We start from the raw sequence: 14,036 nt of genomic DNA, 5'->3' as shown, positions 1-14,036 counted from the left end.
TAACAGCTTCTGAGGGTGCTGGTGGGGGGTCTGAAGGGGTCCTGGCAGCTTCTGGGGGTGCTTTGGGGGGTCTGGAGGGGTTCTGGAGGGTCCTGGCAGCTTCTGGGGGTGTTGGAGGGGTCCTGGCGGGTCCTGACAGCTTCTGGGGGTGCTGGGGGGGTCTGGAGGTGTCCTGGAGTGGTCCTGGAGGGTCCTGGCAGCTTCTGGGGGTGCTGGGGGTGTCTGGAGGGGTCCTGGCAGCTTCTGGGCGTTCTGGAGGGGGGTCTGGAGGGGTCCTGGTGGGTCCTGACAGCTTCTGGGGGTGCTGGGGGGGAGTCTGGAGGGGTCCTGGAGGGTCCTGATAGCTTCTGGGGGTTGGGGGGGGGGGTCTGGAGGGGTCCTGGAGGGTCCTAGCAGCTTCTGGGGGTGCTGGGGGGGTCCTGGCGGGTCCTGGCAGCCTGTGGGGTGCTGGGGGCTCCCTGCGTGCCCCGGGGACCCCGCGGGGGTGGGGGCGCCCCCCGTGTGCCGGGAGCCCCCCGGGCCGCCAGGGGCCGCTGTGGGCGGCGGCGGGGCCGGGCGGGCGGTAGCGGCCCAGCGGAGCCCAGCGGCGCGGCCCGGCCCGGCCCGGCCCGCAGGTACCGGCGGGGGCGGCCGGGGGGGCCCGGGGGGGCTGCCTGGCTGCAGGGCCCGTGGGGCCGGCTGTGCGGCCGGGGGGGCCGGCTGCAGGGCCTGGGCCGGCTGTAGGGCCTGTGGGGCCGGCTATAGGGCCCGGGCCGCCTATAGGGCCTGTGGGGCCGGGTGTGGGGCCGGGTGTAGGGCCTGTGGGACTGGCCCTGGGCCTGTGGGGCCGGGTGTAGGGCCTGGGCCGCCTGTAGGGCCTGTGGGGCTGGCTATAGGGTCTGTGGGGCCAGCTATTCGGCCTGTGGGGTTGGCTGTAGGGTCTATGGGGTTGGCTATAGGGCTTGGGCCGCCTGTAGGGCCTGTGGGGCTGAGTATAGGGCCTGGGCTGCCTATAGGGCCTGTGGGGCGGCTATAGGGCCTGTGGGGCCGACTGTAGGGTCTGTGGACTTGGCTGTAGGGCCAGGGCCGAGTATAAGGCCTGTGGGGCTGGCTGTAGGGCCTGTGGGATTGGCTATAGGGCCTGGGCTGGCTGTAGGGCCTGTGGGGTGGCAATAGGGCCTGTGGGACCAGCTGTAGGGTCTGTGGACTTGGCTGTAGGGCCTGGGCTGGGTATAGGGCCTGTGGGGTGGCTATAGGGCCTGTGAGATTGGCTATAGGGCCTGGGCTGGCTGTAGAGCCTGTGGGGTGGCTATAGGTCCTGGGCTGGCTGTAGGGCCTGTGGGGCCAGGAATGTATACAGGGTGTCTAGAGCCAGCTGTGGGGTATTGAGGGCTGGCTGCGGGTGTGTGTAGGGCTGGCTGTGAAGCGTATAGGGCCGCCTGTAGGGGCTGGGGGGGGGCTCTGTGGCCAGGCTGACATTTGCTGCCGCCCTACCCAGGTTTCCAGCCTGAGATGCAGGGTGGGGGATGCTGGAGCCCTGCCGGGCCCGTGGGGTGCAGCGAGCCATGGGGCAGGGGGCACGTGGCAGGCCAGGGTCCCCAGGCACCATGGGGCAGGGGCTGCTGGCGACGTGCTGCTGCCTGGGGACCCCCGGCGCTCCCCTGCCTTTGGGGCACTGCCATGGGGCAGGCTCGCCCCATAGCCTGCCCAAGGAGTGGGGTGGGGGCACGGATTGCTGCCCACCCGCAGTCACCGCTTCCCCATGGGCAGCCCCGTGGTGGGGCAGCTGGGGGTCAAGTCCTGCCTCCCCCACGGGACCCCGCTGTGGGGCTGCCCACGCTGGGGGTCACTGGGGGGGGTCCGTCAGCCAGGCCGCCGCCGTGTCCTGCTGGCTCCCAGTGGGGTGCCCCACTGTGGGGGCCCGGCTGGGAGGACCTTTGAGAGAAGGGAGGTGCTGGGGTGGGGCACGGGGCAGCTTTGGGGACCCCCCCCTGGTTTCTCCCCACCTGAGGCGGGTGGCAGGAAGCTAAACTGGGAGCTGGGGCTACATCTCCGCGGCTTGGCCATCGTCACGTGGTGCTGGGCTAAAAATACCCTTTGGTGGTCACCTGTGGGGCCGGGGTCCCGGGGCTCCAGGCTGGGGGTCTCGGGGGGGATGGGGTCACGCTCCAGCCGCCGCTGTGGGCCTGTCTCTTCCGGACACGGGAGATGCTGGCATGGCCCCAGCGGAGCGCGTCCCCCCGGCTCAGGGGGCTTCTTCTGGGGTTATGGGGCCACCGCCGTGACGCTGCGGGGGGTCTGTGTCTGGGGTTGGGACTGGTTCCCTTCCCCCCCCAGCCCCGGTGTGACTGGGGCAGAGCTGGTGTTGCGCCCCGGTGCCCCGTGGAGGGGGTGACGGCCGCGGGGGTGTGACGTGGGTGTTTGTGGCCTTGTCGTCCGCTTCCTTCCCCTTTCCAGCCCGCTCCGTGCAGCTCCGGCGGCCTCCGCGGACCCCCCCTGTGGCGCCCGGGCAAGCTGGGGGTGCTGGGGAGAGGGAGGGGGTGCGTGGCGGGGGAGGGGGCCTGATTGCCTGCTTGGGGGGCGCAGCCACCCCCCGCGCTGTGCGGTGGGGGTCCTGTCTCAGGGGTGCTGCCCCCAGGGGTGTCCTTCTGCAGCCGCTGTGCTCGGGGTGGGGTGCTGCCCCCCCCCCCCCAGCTGTGGGGGTCCCCATTGCATCGCCCTGTGCCACACGGCGTGACCGGAAGCCTCCTCCCTTCCCGTCTCTGGCGCTTTCGCCCCGTCAGCTCCGCCGTGCCCCACAGCCGCCCGCTCCGCCGTGGGGCACCCCACGCTGCCAGCCTGCCCGGGTGAAGGAGCTTTCCCTGCTCTGTGGGGCTCCGGGGCCGGCTGTGGGGCAGGGTTGGGGTGTCACCCATCCTGCTGTGTCCCTCCCTAGATGCTGAGCCATGTCGGACGAGAAGCCCCCGCAGCTGGTGGACTACTTCGTGGTGGCTGGCCTGACCGACACGTCGCGGCCGCTGGAGGAGGAGAGCCAGCAGCACCGCCCGGCGCGCCCCAGCGAGCCCATCACCGACGTGGCCGTCATCATCCGCTCGCAGGGCGAGGAGGTGCCCCACGGCTTCACCTGCATCGAGACCACCACCTCCGGCCACCCCGTCGACCTCAACGCCGGGCTGCTCAACAACCCCCAGATGTTCATATGCTACAAGCGGGGTCGCGACAAGCCCCCCCTCATCGAGCTGGGGTGAGTCCTGGGGACCGGGGCTGTGGGGGGACGCGCACGAGCTCCCTGGGGGTCCCCCTCACCCCCTCCTCTCCACCCAGGGTGCACTACGAGGGCAAGGACCGCCCGAAGCCGGGCTATAAGATCCTGGACACGACGCCCTACAGCCGTTCAGCCAACCTCAATTCGGGGGGGCCGGGACACCAACGCACCTTCCTGACGTACCGGCGGGCGGCCGAGCCCCACGGCCACAACACGCTGGGGGTCACCGACATCTGCCTCGTCATGCCCAGCAAGGGCGAGAGCACCCCGCACACCTTCTGCCGGGTGGACAAGAACCTCAACACCAGCATGGTGGGTGCCAAACTTCCCCCACTCTGGCCGCTGCTGGGATGCCCCCGCTGCCGTCCGGCCCACGCTGACCCCCCCCCCTCTCCTTCCAGTGGGGCCCTGCCCTGTTCCTGTGCTACAAGATTGCCATGGCCAAGGCCAACACGCTGGTCTACGAAGCCGGTAGGGTCTCCCGTGGTGATTATGGGGGGGCCAACCCACCGTGGGGTCACTTGGCAGGCTGCTGGGTGCCCACCCAGCCGCTCCCTCCCTCCCTGTCCTCCGCTGGAGGGGGGAGATGACAAGGTGAGGCTCATCCCTCTGTCTGTCCGTCCGTCCAGGCCTGCTGGGGCGTTATCCCGAGCAGGACAGCGAGTCCTTCCCCCTGCCCGAATCCGTGCCCGTCTTCTGCTTGCCCATGGGGGCCACCATCGAGAGCTGGCCGGCCGACACCAAGTACCCGCTGCCCGTCTTCTCCACCTTCGTGCTGACCGGTGCCTCGGGCGACAAGGCAGGACGGGGGCCTGGGGCCGGCGGAGGGGAGGGGGCTGGGGTTGGGGGATCGATCCTGATCTGATGGCCCGTCCCACGCAGGTGTACGGGGCGGCCATCCAGTTCCACGAGGCGTTCCCCCGGGAGCGGCTGTCGGAGAAGCAGAGCCTGCGCCTGGGGCTGCTGAGCGTGGTGGACCGACGGCCCGTGGCCGGCCGCTCGCTGCAGACCCGCAAGAGCATCTGCGTCCTCTCCCACTGGCCCTTCTTCGACGTCTTCCGCAAGTTCCTCATGTTTATCTACCGCTACTCCATCTCGGGGCCCCACGTGCTGCCCCTTGAGACGTGAGCGCCGGGCGGGGGGGACTTTCGTGTGTGTGTGGGGACACGGGGGACAAGGGGGTGGCCCCCGTTGCCTCCCCCCCGCCGACGGGCCCCTCTGCCTGCAGGCACATCTCGCACTTCATGCACAACGTCCCCTTCCCGTCCCCGCAGCGGCCGCGCATCCTGGTCCAGGTGAGTCACTGTGTGTGTCCCCCTCCCCTCGCCGTCCCCGTGCTGGCTCCCCCCAGCCCACCCTGTCCCCCTGTCCCCCCAGATGTCCCCGTATGACAACCTGCTGCTGTGCCGCCCCGTGTCCTCCCCGCTGCCGCTCAGGTAGGGATGGCTGTGGGGTGCTGGGTAGGGGGTCCGGCTCCGGGATGGGGGGCACGTAGGGCAGCTGAGTGACGTCCCTCCCCCCGCAGCGGCGCCAGCTTCCTGACGCTGCTGCAGAACCTGGGCCCTGACAACGCGGTGGCACTGCTGGTGGCCGTGCTGACCGAGCAGAAGCTGCTCATCCACTCCCTGCGCCCCGACGTCCTGACCAGCGTGGGCGAAGCCCTGGTGGCGGTGAGTGCCGGGGAGGGGACGCCGCGGGGGACGCGCCGCGGCGCTGGGGACCCCTGGCCCGCGGCACTGACGGCCCTTGTCCTGTCCCCAGATGATCTTCCCCCTGCGCTGGCAGTGCCCCTACATCCCGCTGTGCCCGCTGGCGCTGGCTGACGTGCTGTGTGCCCCCGTGCCCTTCATTGTAGGCATCCACTCCAGCTACTTCGACCTCTACGAGCCCCCCAGGGACGTCATCTTCGTCGACCTGGACACCAACACCATCTTCCAGTGAGTGACCCCCCCAGGTTTTGGCTGTAGGGAGGGGGGTTTCAGCCCAGAGGGACGCGGGGGGGTTCAGGGCCACCCTCCCCTCGTCCCTCTGTCCCCCCGCAGGAGCGAGGAGCGCAAACTGCTGTCCCCCCGCTCCCTGCCGCGCCGGCCCTGCAAGGTGCTGCTGGCCTCGCTGCACAGCCTCTCCCAGCAGCTGGATGAGAGTGAGTGGGGGTCCGGGGGGGGGCCCGGAGCCACCTACGCCCCCCACCCCTAACCTTCCCCCCCTTGTTTCGCAGTGTACAGCGGGCCGGGGGAGGAGGCGTCGCTGGAGCTGCTGCTGAGCGATGCGGAGGCGGCGCGGGGCCGGCGGGCGCAGCTGGAGCTGGAGGCGCGAGCGGCTTTCCTGCGCTTCATGGCCTGCGCCCTGCGCGGCTACCGCTCCTTCCTGCGCCCCATCGCCCCCGCGCCCGCCCCGGCCGGCCGCGACGCCGGCAGCCTCTTCGCCCTGCAGGGTGGGTGCTGGGGAAATGGGGGTGGGGGCTGGGGGGTTGGGCTGGATCGAACCCCCCCTGCCCTGTCCCCTCAGGGTTCCTCAAGTCGCGGGAGCGGGCGTACCACCGGTTCTACGGGCAGCTGCTGCGCACCCAGCTCTTCACCCAGTTCATCGAGGACTGCTCCTTCGCCAGCGACCGAGACCCCTGCCTCGAGTTTTTCGACACCTGTGTGGATAAGGTGGGTCCCACCAGCTCCGCGTTGCGTGCCTATGTGTCCCCCCCCACCCCCAGTGACACCCTGTGCCCCCTCCCCAGGTGCAGGCGGAGCTGGAGAAGCCGGAGGACACCCCCCTGATGGAGCTGGACGACCCGCGGGGTGGCGAACACACCGTCTTCATCACCCCCCCCGAGCAGCCGGCGGGTCCTGATGGCACCGAGCTGCCGGCACGATACCGGTGAGACACCCCCCATCACCCCCCCAGCCCCGCTGCTCCCCGGGTCCCCCCAACTCAGCCTCTGCTCGTCCCCCCCAGTTACGATGGGTTCCCCACGCTCCGCCCCGAGCTGCTGGAGCCCCCCCGGGACCCGCTGGTGGCCCAGCTGTGCCAGGCCAGGAGCAGTGCCCCCAGCAGCCCAGCCCCGCGCAGGACCAAGCAGGTGAGCGAGGCCAACGCTGTGACGAGTTGGCCGGGCCTCAGCGGGGGGAGGATGGTGAGGGGCGCGGGACGCCGGCTGCCCATCCCAGCTCCCTCCTCTTCCTCCCCTCGTCCCCAGGAGATGAAGGTGGCCCAGCGCGTGGCCCAGAAGTACTCGTCGGTGCCCGACATGTGGGCCAAGTGCCTGCTGGGGCATTGCTACGGGCTCTGGTTCCTCTACCTGCCCACCCACGTCCGCGCCGCCCCCGCCAAGCTGCGGGCGCTCCAGCTGGCCTACGAGGTCCTGCGCAAGATGGAAGCTCACAAAGTGGTGCTCCCGGATGAGGTAGGTGGCGTTCGGGGCAGGGGGGCTGCCTAGGGTGGGTGGGGGGACCCCGGCCACCCCTGATTGATGGCGGCTGCCCCCCCCTAGGTCTGCTACCGCATCCTGATGCAGCTCTGCGGGCAGTACGGGGAGCCGGTGCTGTCGGTGCGGGTGCTGCTGGAGATGAAACGCGCCGGCATCGTGCCCAACACCATCACCTACGGCTACTACAACAAGGTGATGGGGAGCACACGTGGGGGGGGGGGTGTCAGAGGGGTCCCCACCGGCCCCTCACCGTGTCGTGCCCCCCCCCCGTCGCAGGCGGTGCTGGAGAGCAAGTGGCCGGCGGGCACCCAGAGTGGGCGCCTGCGCTGGGCCAAGCTCCGCAACGTGGTGCTGGGGGCCGCCCAGTTTCGGCAACCCCTGCGGCAGCGGGAACGCCGGGCCGCCGCCACCGCCGCCCCCCCAGGTGGGTGGGGATGGGGGGGTGCGGGGGGGGGGGGGCAAGGAGGCCGCTGTGACCCTGCTGACAGCCCCCTCCCTCCCTCCCGCAGGCGGCCGAGCCCCCCCAGCGCCCCGTCCCAGCCTGCAGCGACAGACCACCTGGGCTGGGCGCAGCCTGCGGGACGCCCCCCCGGCCCCCCGGCTGGTGAAGAGCGGCAGCCTCAGCTTCCCCAGCAACACCCACAGCGAGGGGGGCCGGGGGGGGCTGGGGGAGCCCCCAGCCACCCGCCCCTCCCCTCTTCCCATAGCTCCGGACCCGCTGCCTCCCCGGCTGCGGGGTCCCCCTGGCTCGGCCGACGGGAGCCTGTCGGACATCAGCTTTGCCACGGACGAGAGCGACCGGGCGGACGAGGGGCCGGTGGGCAGCGGGGGGCCGGTGGGGGGCACGCCGCGGCGGGGGCTGGCTGCCAAACTGCAGCAGCTGCTGTCCCCCGGCAAGCGGCCCCCGCTCCGGCCAGCCGCCAGCACCGAGCTCCCCGCCGGAACCCGCGACGCCGCCGACGCCGCCTGCCCGCGCCGGGGGTCCGAGCAGCGGGATGGGGAGCCCCTGCCGCGCCGCGGCCCCGCCGAGAGCCTGCTGCGCCCACGGGAGCGCCCCGAATCCACCGCCTCCGAGGTACCCGGCTTCTCTGCGGCCGCGGCGGTTGCCCCTGGGCCCGGCCGTGCCGCTGACGCCGCCTGTCCCCCCAGAGCTCCGTCTCGCTGGGCAGCGAGCTGGACCTGTCCGACACCTCGGTGGGCAGCGCCGGCGTCCCCAAGTCCGAGCCGCCGGCCGATGGGGCCACCGGGCAGGAGCCGCCTGCCGTGGAGGTGAGTCTGGGTGGGGGGGTGGGGGTCTCCATCCTGCTGTGGCCACCGCCCCGGTTGCCGCCGCCGGGGCTGACGGTGGTGCCGGTGGCGGCCAGGTCCTGCTGTCCAGCTGCTCGCGGTGCCAGGGCTGCGGCGCGCTGGTGTACGACGAGGAGGTGATGGCCGGCTGGACCTCCGACGACTCCAACCTCAACACCACCTGCCCCTTCTGCGGCCGCTCCTTCGTCCCCTTCCTCAGCATCGAGATCCAGGACTTCCAGCTGCCCCCCAGGTGGGACCCCCTGGCCTGCTGGGACCTTGCGCACCCCCCGTGTCCCCCGCGAGCAACCCTCCTGTGCCCCAGCCTCCCTGGTGCCCCCAGGTCCCCTCTTCAACTGCCCACCAGTGTCCCCTGTCTTCTCCCTGGGGACAAACCCCAGTGTCCTGCACCCCCCAGGTGTCCCCAGTGCCCCCATTTACCCTCTTTGCTGCCCACCGGTGTCCCCTGTCCTCTCCCTGGGGACAAACCTAATGTCCCACATATTCTCCAGTGTCCCTGGTGTCCCCAACGTCCCTCCTTACTGCCAACTGCTGTTCCCCTACCTTCCACCCTCTGGGGGAAAATGCCCATTTCCCGCATCTGTCCTGGTGTCCCCAGTGTCCCTCACCCCCCCCCCCCCCCACCCGCTGCCTACAGGTGCCCCCCATCCTCTGGGGGGAACCCCAGTGTCCTCACCCACCATACACCCCCCCCCCCTTCCATCCTCTGGGGAGATCCCCAACATCCTGCATCCTGCCTGGTGCCCCCCCCCCATTTCCATAACCCCCCCTTTGCTGCGCAGCACCGCTGAGGACGGCTCCCTCCCTGCTCCGGCCGCGCAGGGACCGGTGCTCAGCGACCGCCGCCGCTGCCTGGCGCTGGATGAGGCCGAGCCGGAGCTCTGCAACGGCTGCCCCGACGCGGCGGTATGGTGCCGGGCATGGAGAAGGGGGGGCCCCACGTGAGGGTGGGGGGTCCCAACTGGGGGGTGAGTGTGTCCCCCTTCTCCCGCAGGTGCCGCGACGGTTGGAGCGGGTGGCTTTCGCCTACTTGAGCCCCTTGGTGCTGCGGAAAGAGCTGGAAAGTTTGGTGGAGAACGAAGGCGGGGAGTTCCTGGCGCAGCCGGAGCTGGTGGACAGCCACCCCATCATCTACTGGAACCTCGTCTGGTACTTCCAGCGCCTGGGGCTGCCCAGTAACCTCCCCCGCCTCCTCCTGGGCTCCCAGCACGTCGCCCCGGCCCCACAGGTAAGGCAGGAGGGCTCTGGGGTGGGGTGGAGGGTCTCGGGGTGGGGTGGGGGGGTCGCTAACCCGGTACCCACCTGGCTGTCCCACAGGCGCAGCCCCCCAACTCCCCCTGCGTGCGCGTGCGGCTGCTCTGGGACGTCCTGACCCCCGACCCTGACAGCTGCCCCCCGCTTTACGTCCTCTGGAGGCTTCACAGTGAGTCGGGGGGCGGTGGGGAGGGGGGGGACCGGAGTGGTGGGGTGGCACTGACCCCTCCCCATCCCGCAGGTAACGTCCCCACGCGGCTGTGGTCATGGCGGCCCCACGGCCACCCCTTCTCGCTGGCCTTCCTGGAGGCCGTGCTGAGCCATGTGGGGCTGAGCGAGGTGCACAAGGCCATCGCGCTCTTCCTCGAGACACTGGCAGCCCCCGGGGGACCCCGGCACCTGCAGAGGTAGGGCTGTGACCCCCCCCACGACCCCCTCCACCAGCCCCCCCATCCCCTCCTCTCACTGCTCTGCCTCCCCAGGAGCATCTACCGGGAAATCCTCTTCCTCACGCTGGCGGCGCTGGGCAGGGACCACATGGACATCGGTATGGGGCTCTCGGGGAGCGGCTGGGGGGGGGTCTGGGCGGCCCCCCTATAATGCTGATGGCTGGTATGTCTGTGTCCCCCCCTCCTCGCAGCTGCCTTTGACAAGAAGTACAAGTCGGCCTACAACAAGCTGGCTGGGAGCCTGGGTAAGGAGGAGCTGCGGCGGCGGCGGGCGCAGCCCCCCAGCTCCAAAGCCATCGACTGCCGCAAGAGCTTCGGGGCCACGCTCGAGTGCTAGAGGTGCCCCCCCCAGGAACGGGAGGGGGGTCCCAGGCCAGCCCCTCTGCTCCCCAGTCCAGGAGGGGGGGTCCCAGGCCAGCCCCTCTGCTCCCCAGTTCCTGGATTGTGTGTGGGGGGAAGCCCCTGCATCGCCCCTGGCTCACAAAGGGTTTTATATGTCAGTGTTAATATATTTTTATTTATTTATTGCCCCCCCCCTCCCCCCACCTCAGCACCCCCTCCTTGCTTGTGCCAGCAGCTGGGTGAGTGCTGGGACAGCTGGGGGGGGGGCTCTATGTATCGCCCCCTCCCCATCCCCCACCACTGCCCCCCATATACCTGCACCTGGGGGTGGGGTGGTGTTGGGGGTTATGGGGGTGGGGGGGTTTGGGGGGCGCCCCCCCCCTCGCACTGTGCAATAGGAGCCCCCTGCCCCAGGGGTCTGTAAATAAAAGCTGCTGCTGTATTTTCCCTGCCGCCTCCCCGGGCGCCTTCTTGGGGGGAGGGGGGCACCCCCCCGGGGGGGGCGCAGGACTCGGGGCGGGGGGGGGTGGGCGGCAGCCATCTTGGGGCCTGGCAAAGGCCTGGGGGCTGCTGCGAGGCCTCCGAGGCGCCAGGGCCCTGCCGGGGGGTGGGAGGGGGGGCCGAGGCGGGGGCTGCGCGGCCTTGCCCGGTACCGGAACCTGCCCCGCCCCCCCCCCCCCCCCCAGTGGCGTCGCACTGGGCCACGTGCAGGCCGGTACCGGGCGCCACGTGGGCCGGGCGCGGGGCAGCTACGGCGGCCGCTGCGGGCCCAAATTCCCCCGCGAGCGGAGGCGGGTTGGGGGGGGGGGGGGGGGAGGTTGCCCGCCGACACCGCGCGCCGCCGCGGTACCCGGATGTCCAGGCTCGGGGACCCATTAAAGGCGCCCCGCGGGGAAGCTGGGCGATTTTCCATTGGTGGAACAACGCGCCAATCTTCGCCCCCACCCACCATTAAGAAGCGGGGGGTGGGCTCGGTGTGGAAGCGAATGGATTCGATTGGTGGGGCTTCGCGTCCGTCGTAGCGCCGCGCCAATAGGCATCGCGGCTGGGGTCGGGAGGCGGGGCGAGCGCGGCGGGGCCGCTGCCCAATCAGCGGCATTGTTTGTGGTGGTGCCGGCTGCGCTCCGCGGCGGCTGGTGGCTGCGGCGCCGCGTCTGCTCCGCCCGCCCGGCCCGGCCCGGCCCCGGCTCGGCCCCAGGGCCCCCCCCCAACGGCGCCCCCGGCCCCAAGGGCCGCGCCCCCCGAGCCAGGTGAGGGCTGCGGGGGCGGCGGGGCCGGGCACGGTCGCGGGGGGAAGGGGTGCCGGTGGGGGGCGGGGCAGGGCCCGGCCCGGCGGGGGAGGGGTGGGGGCAGGGCTCGAGCTTTGAGGCGGGGGCGGGGGGGGGGGCTGTATTTGGGGAGCAGCACCCGTGGGGCCTGGGGGCTTCTGCTGGCAGGAGGTAGAGCCTGCGGGTTGGGGGGGGCGGGGGGGCAGAGCTCGGAGATTGGGGGCGTAGAGCAGAGGGGTTTGGGGGGCAGGGGGGCAGAGCAGGGATTTGGGGGGGCAGAGCTCAGGGGTTGGGGGGCGTGGGGCAGAGCTCAGAGATTGGGGGTTCAGAGGGGTTTGGGGGGGGCAGAGCAGAGGGGTTTGGGGGCAGGGGGGCAGAGCAGGGATTTGGGGGGGCAGAGCTCAGGGGTTGGGGGGCGTGGGGCAGAGCTCAGAGATTGGGGGTTCAGAGGGGTTTGGGGGTTCAGAGGGGTTTGGGGGGGCAGAGCCCCCCCCTTCTGGGGTTGGCAGTGCAGACTGTGTAGGGGGGTGGGGAGCTACAGAGGATTTTGGGGAGGGGGGGTTGCAGTCAAGCCCAGGGTTTGGGGGGCAGGCCCAGCCCTGGGGCATGGGCGTGGATACCCCGCGGTGAAGCGGGGTGCTGGGTGTTGGCTCTGTGGGGCCGGGGGGGCCGGTCCCTGCCCGGGGGGGGGCTGCCTGGGCCGGGGTGGGGCCGCCTGGGCCGGGGGGCGGTGGGGCAGCAGGGGCTGGGCGCTGCCTGGCTGCAGGCCTGGGGTGCGTGGGGGGTCCCTGGGGCGGGGAGGGGGCAGCCGCCTCCCCCTCCCCAGGGCGGGGCGGGATGGCTGCCTCCCCATCACCTGGAGGGTCTGGGGGGAGCGGGGTCTGCTCCCCCCACCCCGGCGTTGGGTACCACTGCTGGGTGGGGAGCGCTGGCGAGTGATGCTCGGATGGAGTGGCCCCCCCGATGGCAGGGTGAGGGGGGGGGGGGCTTGGGGCTGGCTGCTCCCCCCATCACCCGGGGGGACACCCTCTTTGTTCCCTCCTCTTCTGCCGGATTTCGGGAGCGATTCCCGTTTCCTTCTGCGATTCCCGTTTCCTTCTGCGTTGCCATCGCGGCGTTTCCCTCTTCCCTGGGGAGGGAGGCGATGGGAGCGGGTGATTGTCCCTGCCTCGCTTTGCTGCTGCTTGGGAAACCAGGTTTTCTGCCCTGCGGGATTCCTTCCTTCGCTCCCCCCCCCAACCCCCCCCCATATTTCTTGGTGCTGCTTCCCCACGGCAAAACCAGGAGGGGGGCAGCCAGGAAAACTTTCACATCTCTTACCATGGAGCAGGAGAGTCCAGCAACTCCCTCCTCCTTCCGTGTGGGCAGCCCTGCCCGCACCCCCTCCCCTTTTACCCTGGGGGCTGGGGGGGTGAAAATCTCGTTTCATCCCTCTGGCTTGGCGTTTGGAAAGCTGGGCAATGTGCTTCCTCTCCCCTTTTGCCCAATTTCCCGAAAGATGAGTGTTGGAGGCGTTGAAAGGTGCTTTGCCTTCCCCTCGGCACCCAGGAGGGTCTCTCCGATGCTGGGGGGTGCAGTGCCAGGGAGGGGGGGAGGAGGAGGAGGTTTGGGCACGCGGAGGGTAGCTGGAAGCAAGGAGGAAGAGCGACAGCATATGGATGCGATCGGATCGATTTGCTTTAGCTGCCTTTGCCTTCCTCGCCTTCTGTTTGCTGAAATCACCCCTGAAAAGGGTTGGGTGGGTTTTGGGTTGTTTTTTTTTTTTTTTTTTTTTTTTTTTGAGCCTGCCTTGGCTGCTGACAGGCTGGGGGGGGGAGGGGGGGGGGTACGAGCCCGCAGGGAACGGCGTCCTTCTGGAAGAAGGTGTGGGAGGTTTTGACTCTTTTTATTTCTCGGTGTTCTTCAGTGGGGGTTGGGGAAGGATTGCAACAACAAGCGGTTCGAGAGGACAGTGGTTTGGAAGGTTGGCTACCGGCAGAGGAACGCACGCCTTCTCGCCGGGGAGCCGAGGGCCGGCCGGCTTTGTGCTGTCAGGGTGTGCAGGGAGACCCACCCCCCCCCCCCAGCCCCCTGACACACTGGTGCCCTGCTCTGGCACATCACTGGGTTGTCAATGGCTCCAGGTACTCCTGTCACTGAGGGCAGCCGTGATTCCAGCTCCTGTGGGCATCCTGTGGCCGGCGACGGGCCCGGTGCCCTCGGGTTGAAATGGCACCTTCACCGCGTTTGCACCTGCTCCGAGATGGGGTTGGGGTCCCCTTGGATCGGGGGCCCTAGGGACCCTCCTGCCTCCCCGGGATTTAGGAGCGTGCCTGGAATTTGTTGCATTCCTGGTTCTCCTGGATGCATCATCGGAGCTGCCGATCGCCCCGGCAGTGGGAAACAGCCATAAAGACCCGTGCCGGGGCCGGCGACCTGATTTCCGAGCCGTTAAGATCTCCAGCGCGAGGTGCAACCTTCGCTTTGGCGCTTTTCCTGATCACGAGGCTGCGTGAAACCGAATGTGACGTGCAGCTGACAGGGAGCATCCATCTTTGCAGCGCTGCGGTTTGCCCGTGCTGAGAGCGGCCTGGCTTCCTCTTCTGACGGCTAACGGTCCCCGCTCGGAGCATCCCGGTCCCCGCTCGGAGCATCCCGGTCCCCGCCATGTTCCCAGCCACTCTGGCAGAGCAGCAAGGGGATCGCTGCCTCCCTTCAGATCTTTCTGGGTGGGGGAGAGCAGCAGCACCTACTCGGCAGAGTTAATTAAA

At 70.2% G+C, this 14,036-nt stretch overlaps 2 protein-coding genes across 3 annotated transcripts in view; both read left to right on the top strand.

Annotated features, from left to right (window-relative positions):
- Positions 1-564: 564 nt before the first annotated feature.
- DENND4B (DENN domain containing 4B) lies at positions 565-10,259 on the top strand. Of its 2 annotated transcripts, XM_040618405.1 has the most exons (27): positions 565-614; positions 2,915-3,223; positions 3,304-3,556; positions 3,646-3,715; positions 3,874-4,043; positions 4,127-4,368; positions 4,473-4,539; positions 4,622-4,680; positions 4,770-4,914; positions 5,006-5,181; positions 5,287-5,387; positions 5,463-5,678; positions 5,753-5,898; positions 5,976-6,115; positions 6,194-6,317; positions 6,435-6,641; positions 6,729-6,857; positions 6,942-7,089; positions 7,175-7,740; positions 7,815-7,934; positions 8,030-8,205; positions 8,756-8,879; positions 8,968-9,201; positions 9,291-9,396; positions 9,469-9,634; positions 9,710-9,774; positions 9,868-10,259. In XM_040618405.1, exons 2-27 carry the CDS (start codon positions 2,925-2,927, stop codon positions 10,011-10,013), a joined length of 4,395 nt encoding a protein of 1,464 aa, XP_040474339.1. In that variant the 5' UTR covers positions 565-614; positions 2,915-2,924; the 3' UTR covers positions 10,014-10,259. The 2 variants fall into 2 exon arrangements, with proteins under 2 accessions (XP_040474339.1, XP_040474341.1); XM_040618407.1 differs by lacking the exons at positions 565-614; positions 5,287-5,387 and having other exon boundaries at positions 2,545-3,223; positions 5,100-5,181.
- Positions 10,260-11,143: 884 nt separating this feature from the next.
- Positions 11,144-14,036, top strand: part of GATAD2B (GATA zinc finger domain containing 2B) — a 42,267-nt gene continuing 39,374 nt past the window's right edge. The window contains 1 exon segment of the mRNA XM_040618587.1: positions 11,144-11,268. The gene's annotated coding sequence lies outside the window, so the exon portion shown is untranslated.

The sequence above is a fragment of the Falco naumanni genome, chromosome 20, assembly GCF_017639655.2.
Source record: "Falco naumanni isolate bFalNau1 chromosome 20, bFalNau1.pat, whole genome shotgun sequence".
NCBI lineage: Eukaryota > Metazoa > Chordata > Aves > Falconiformes > Falconidae > Falco > Falco naumanni.
Note: the sequence above shows the minus strand (reverse complement) of the source record. Positions and strands in the feature narration are given on the sequence as shown.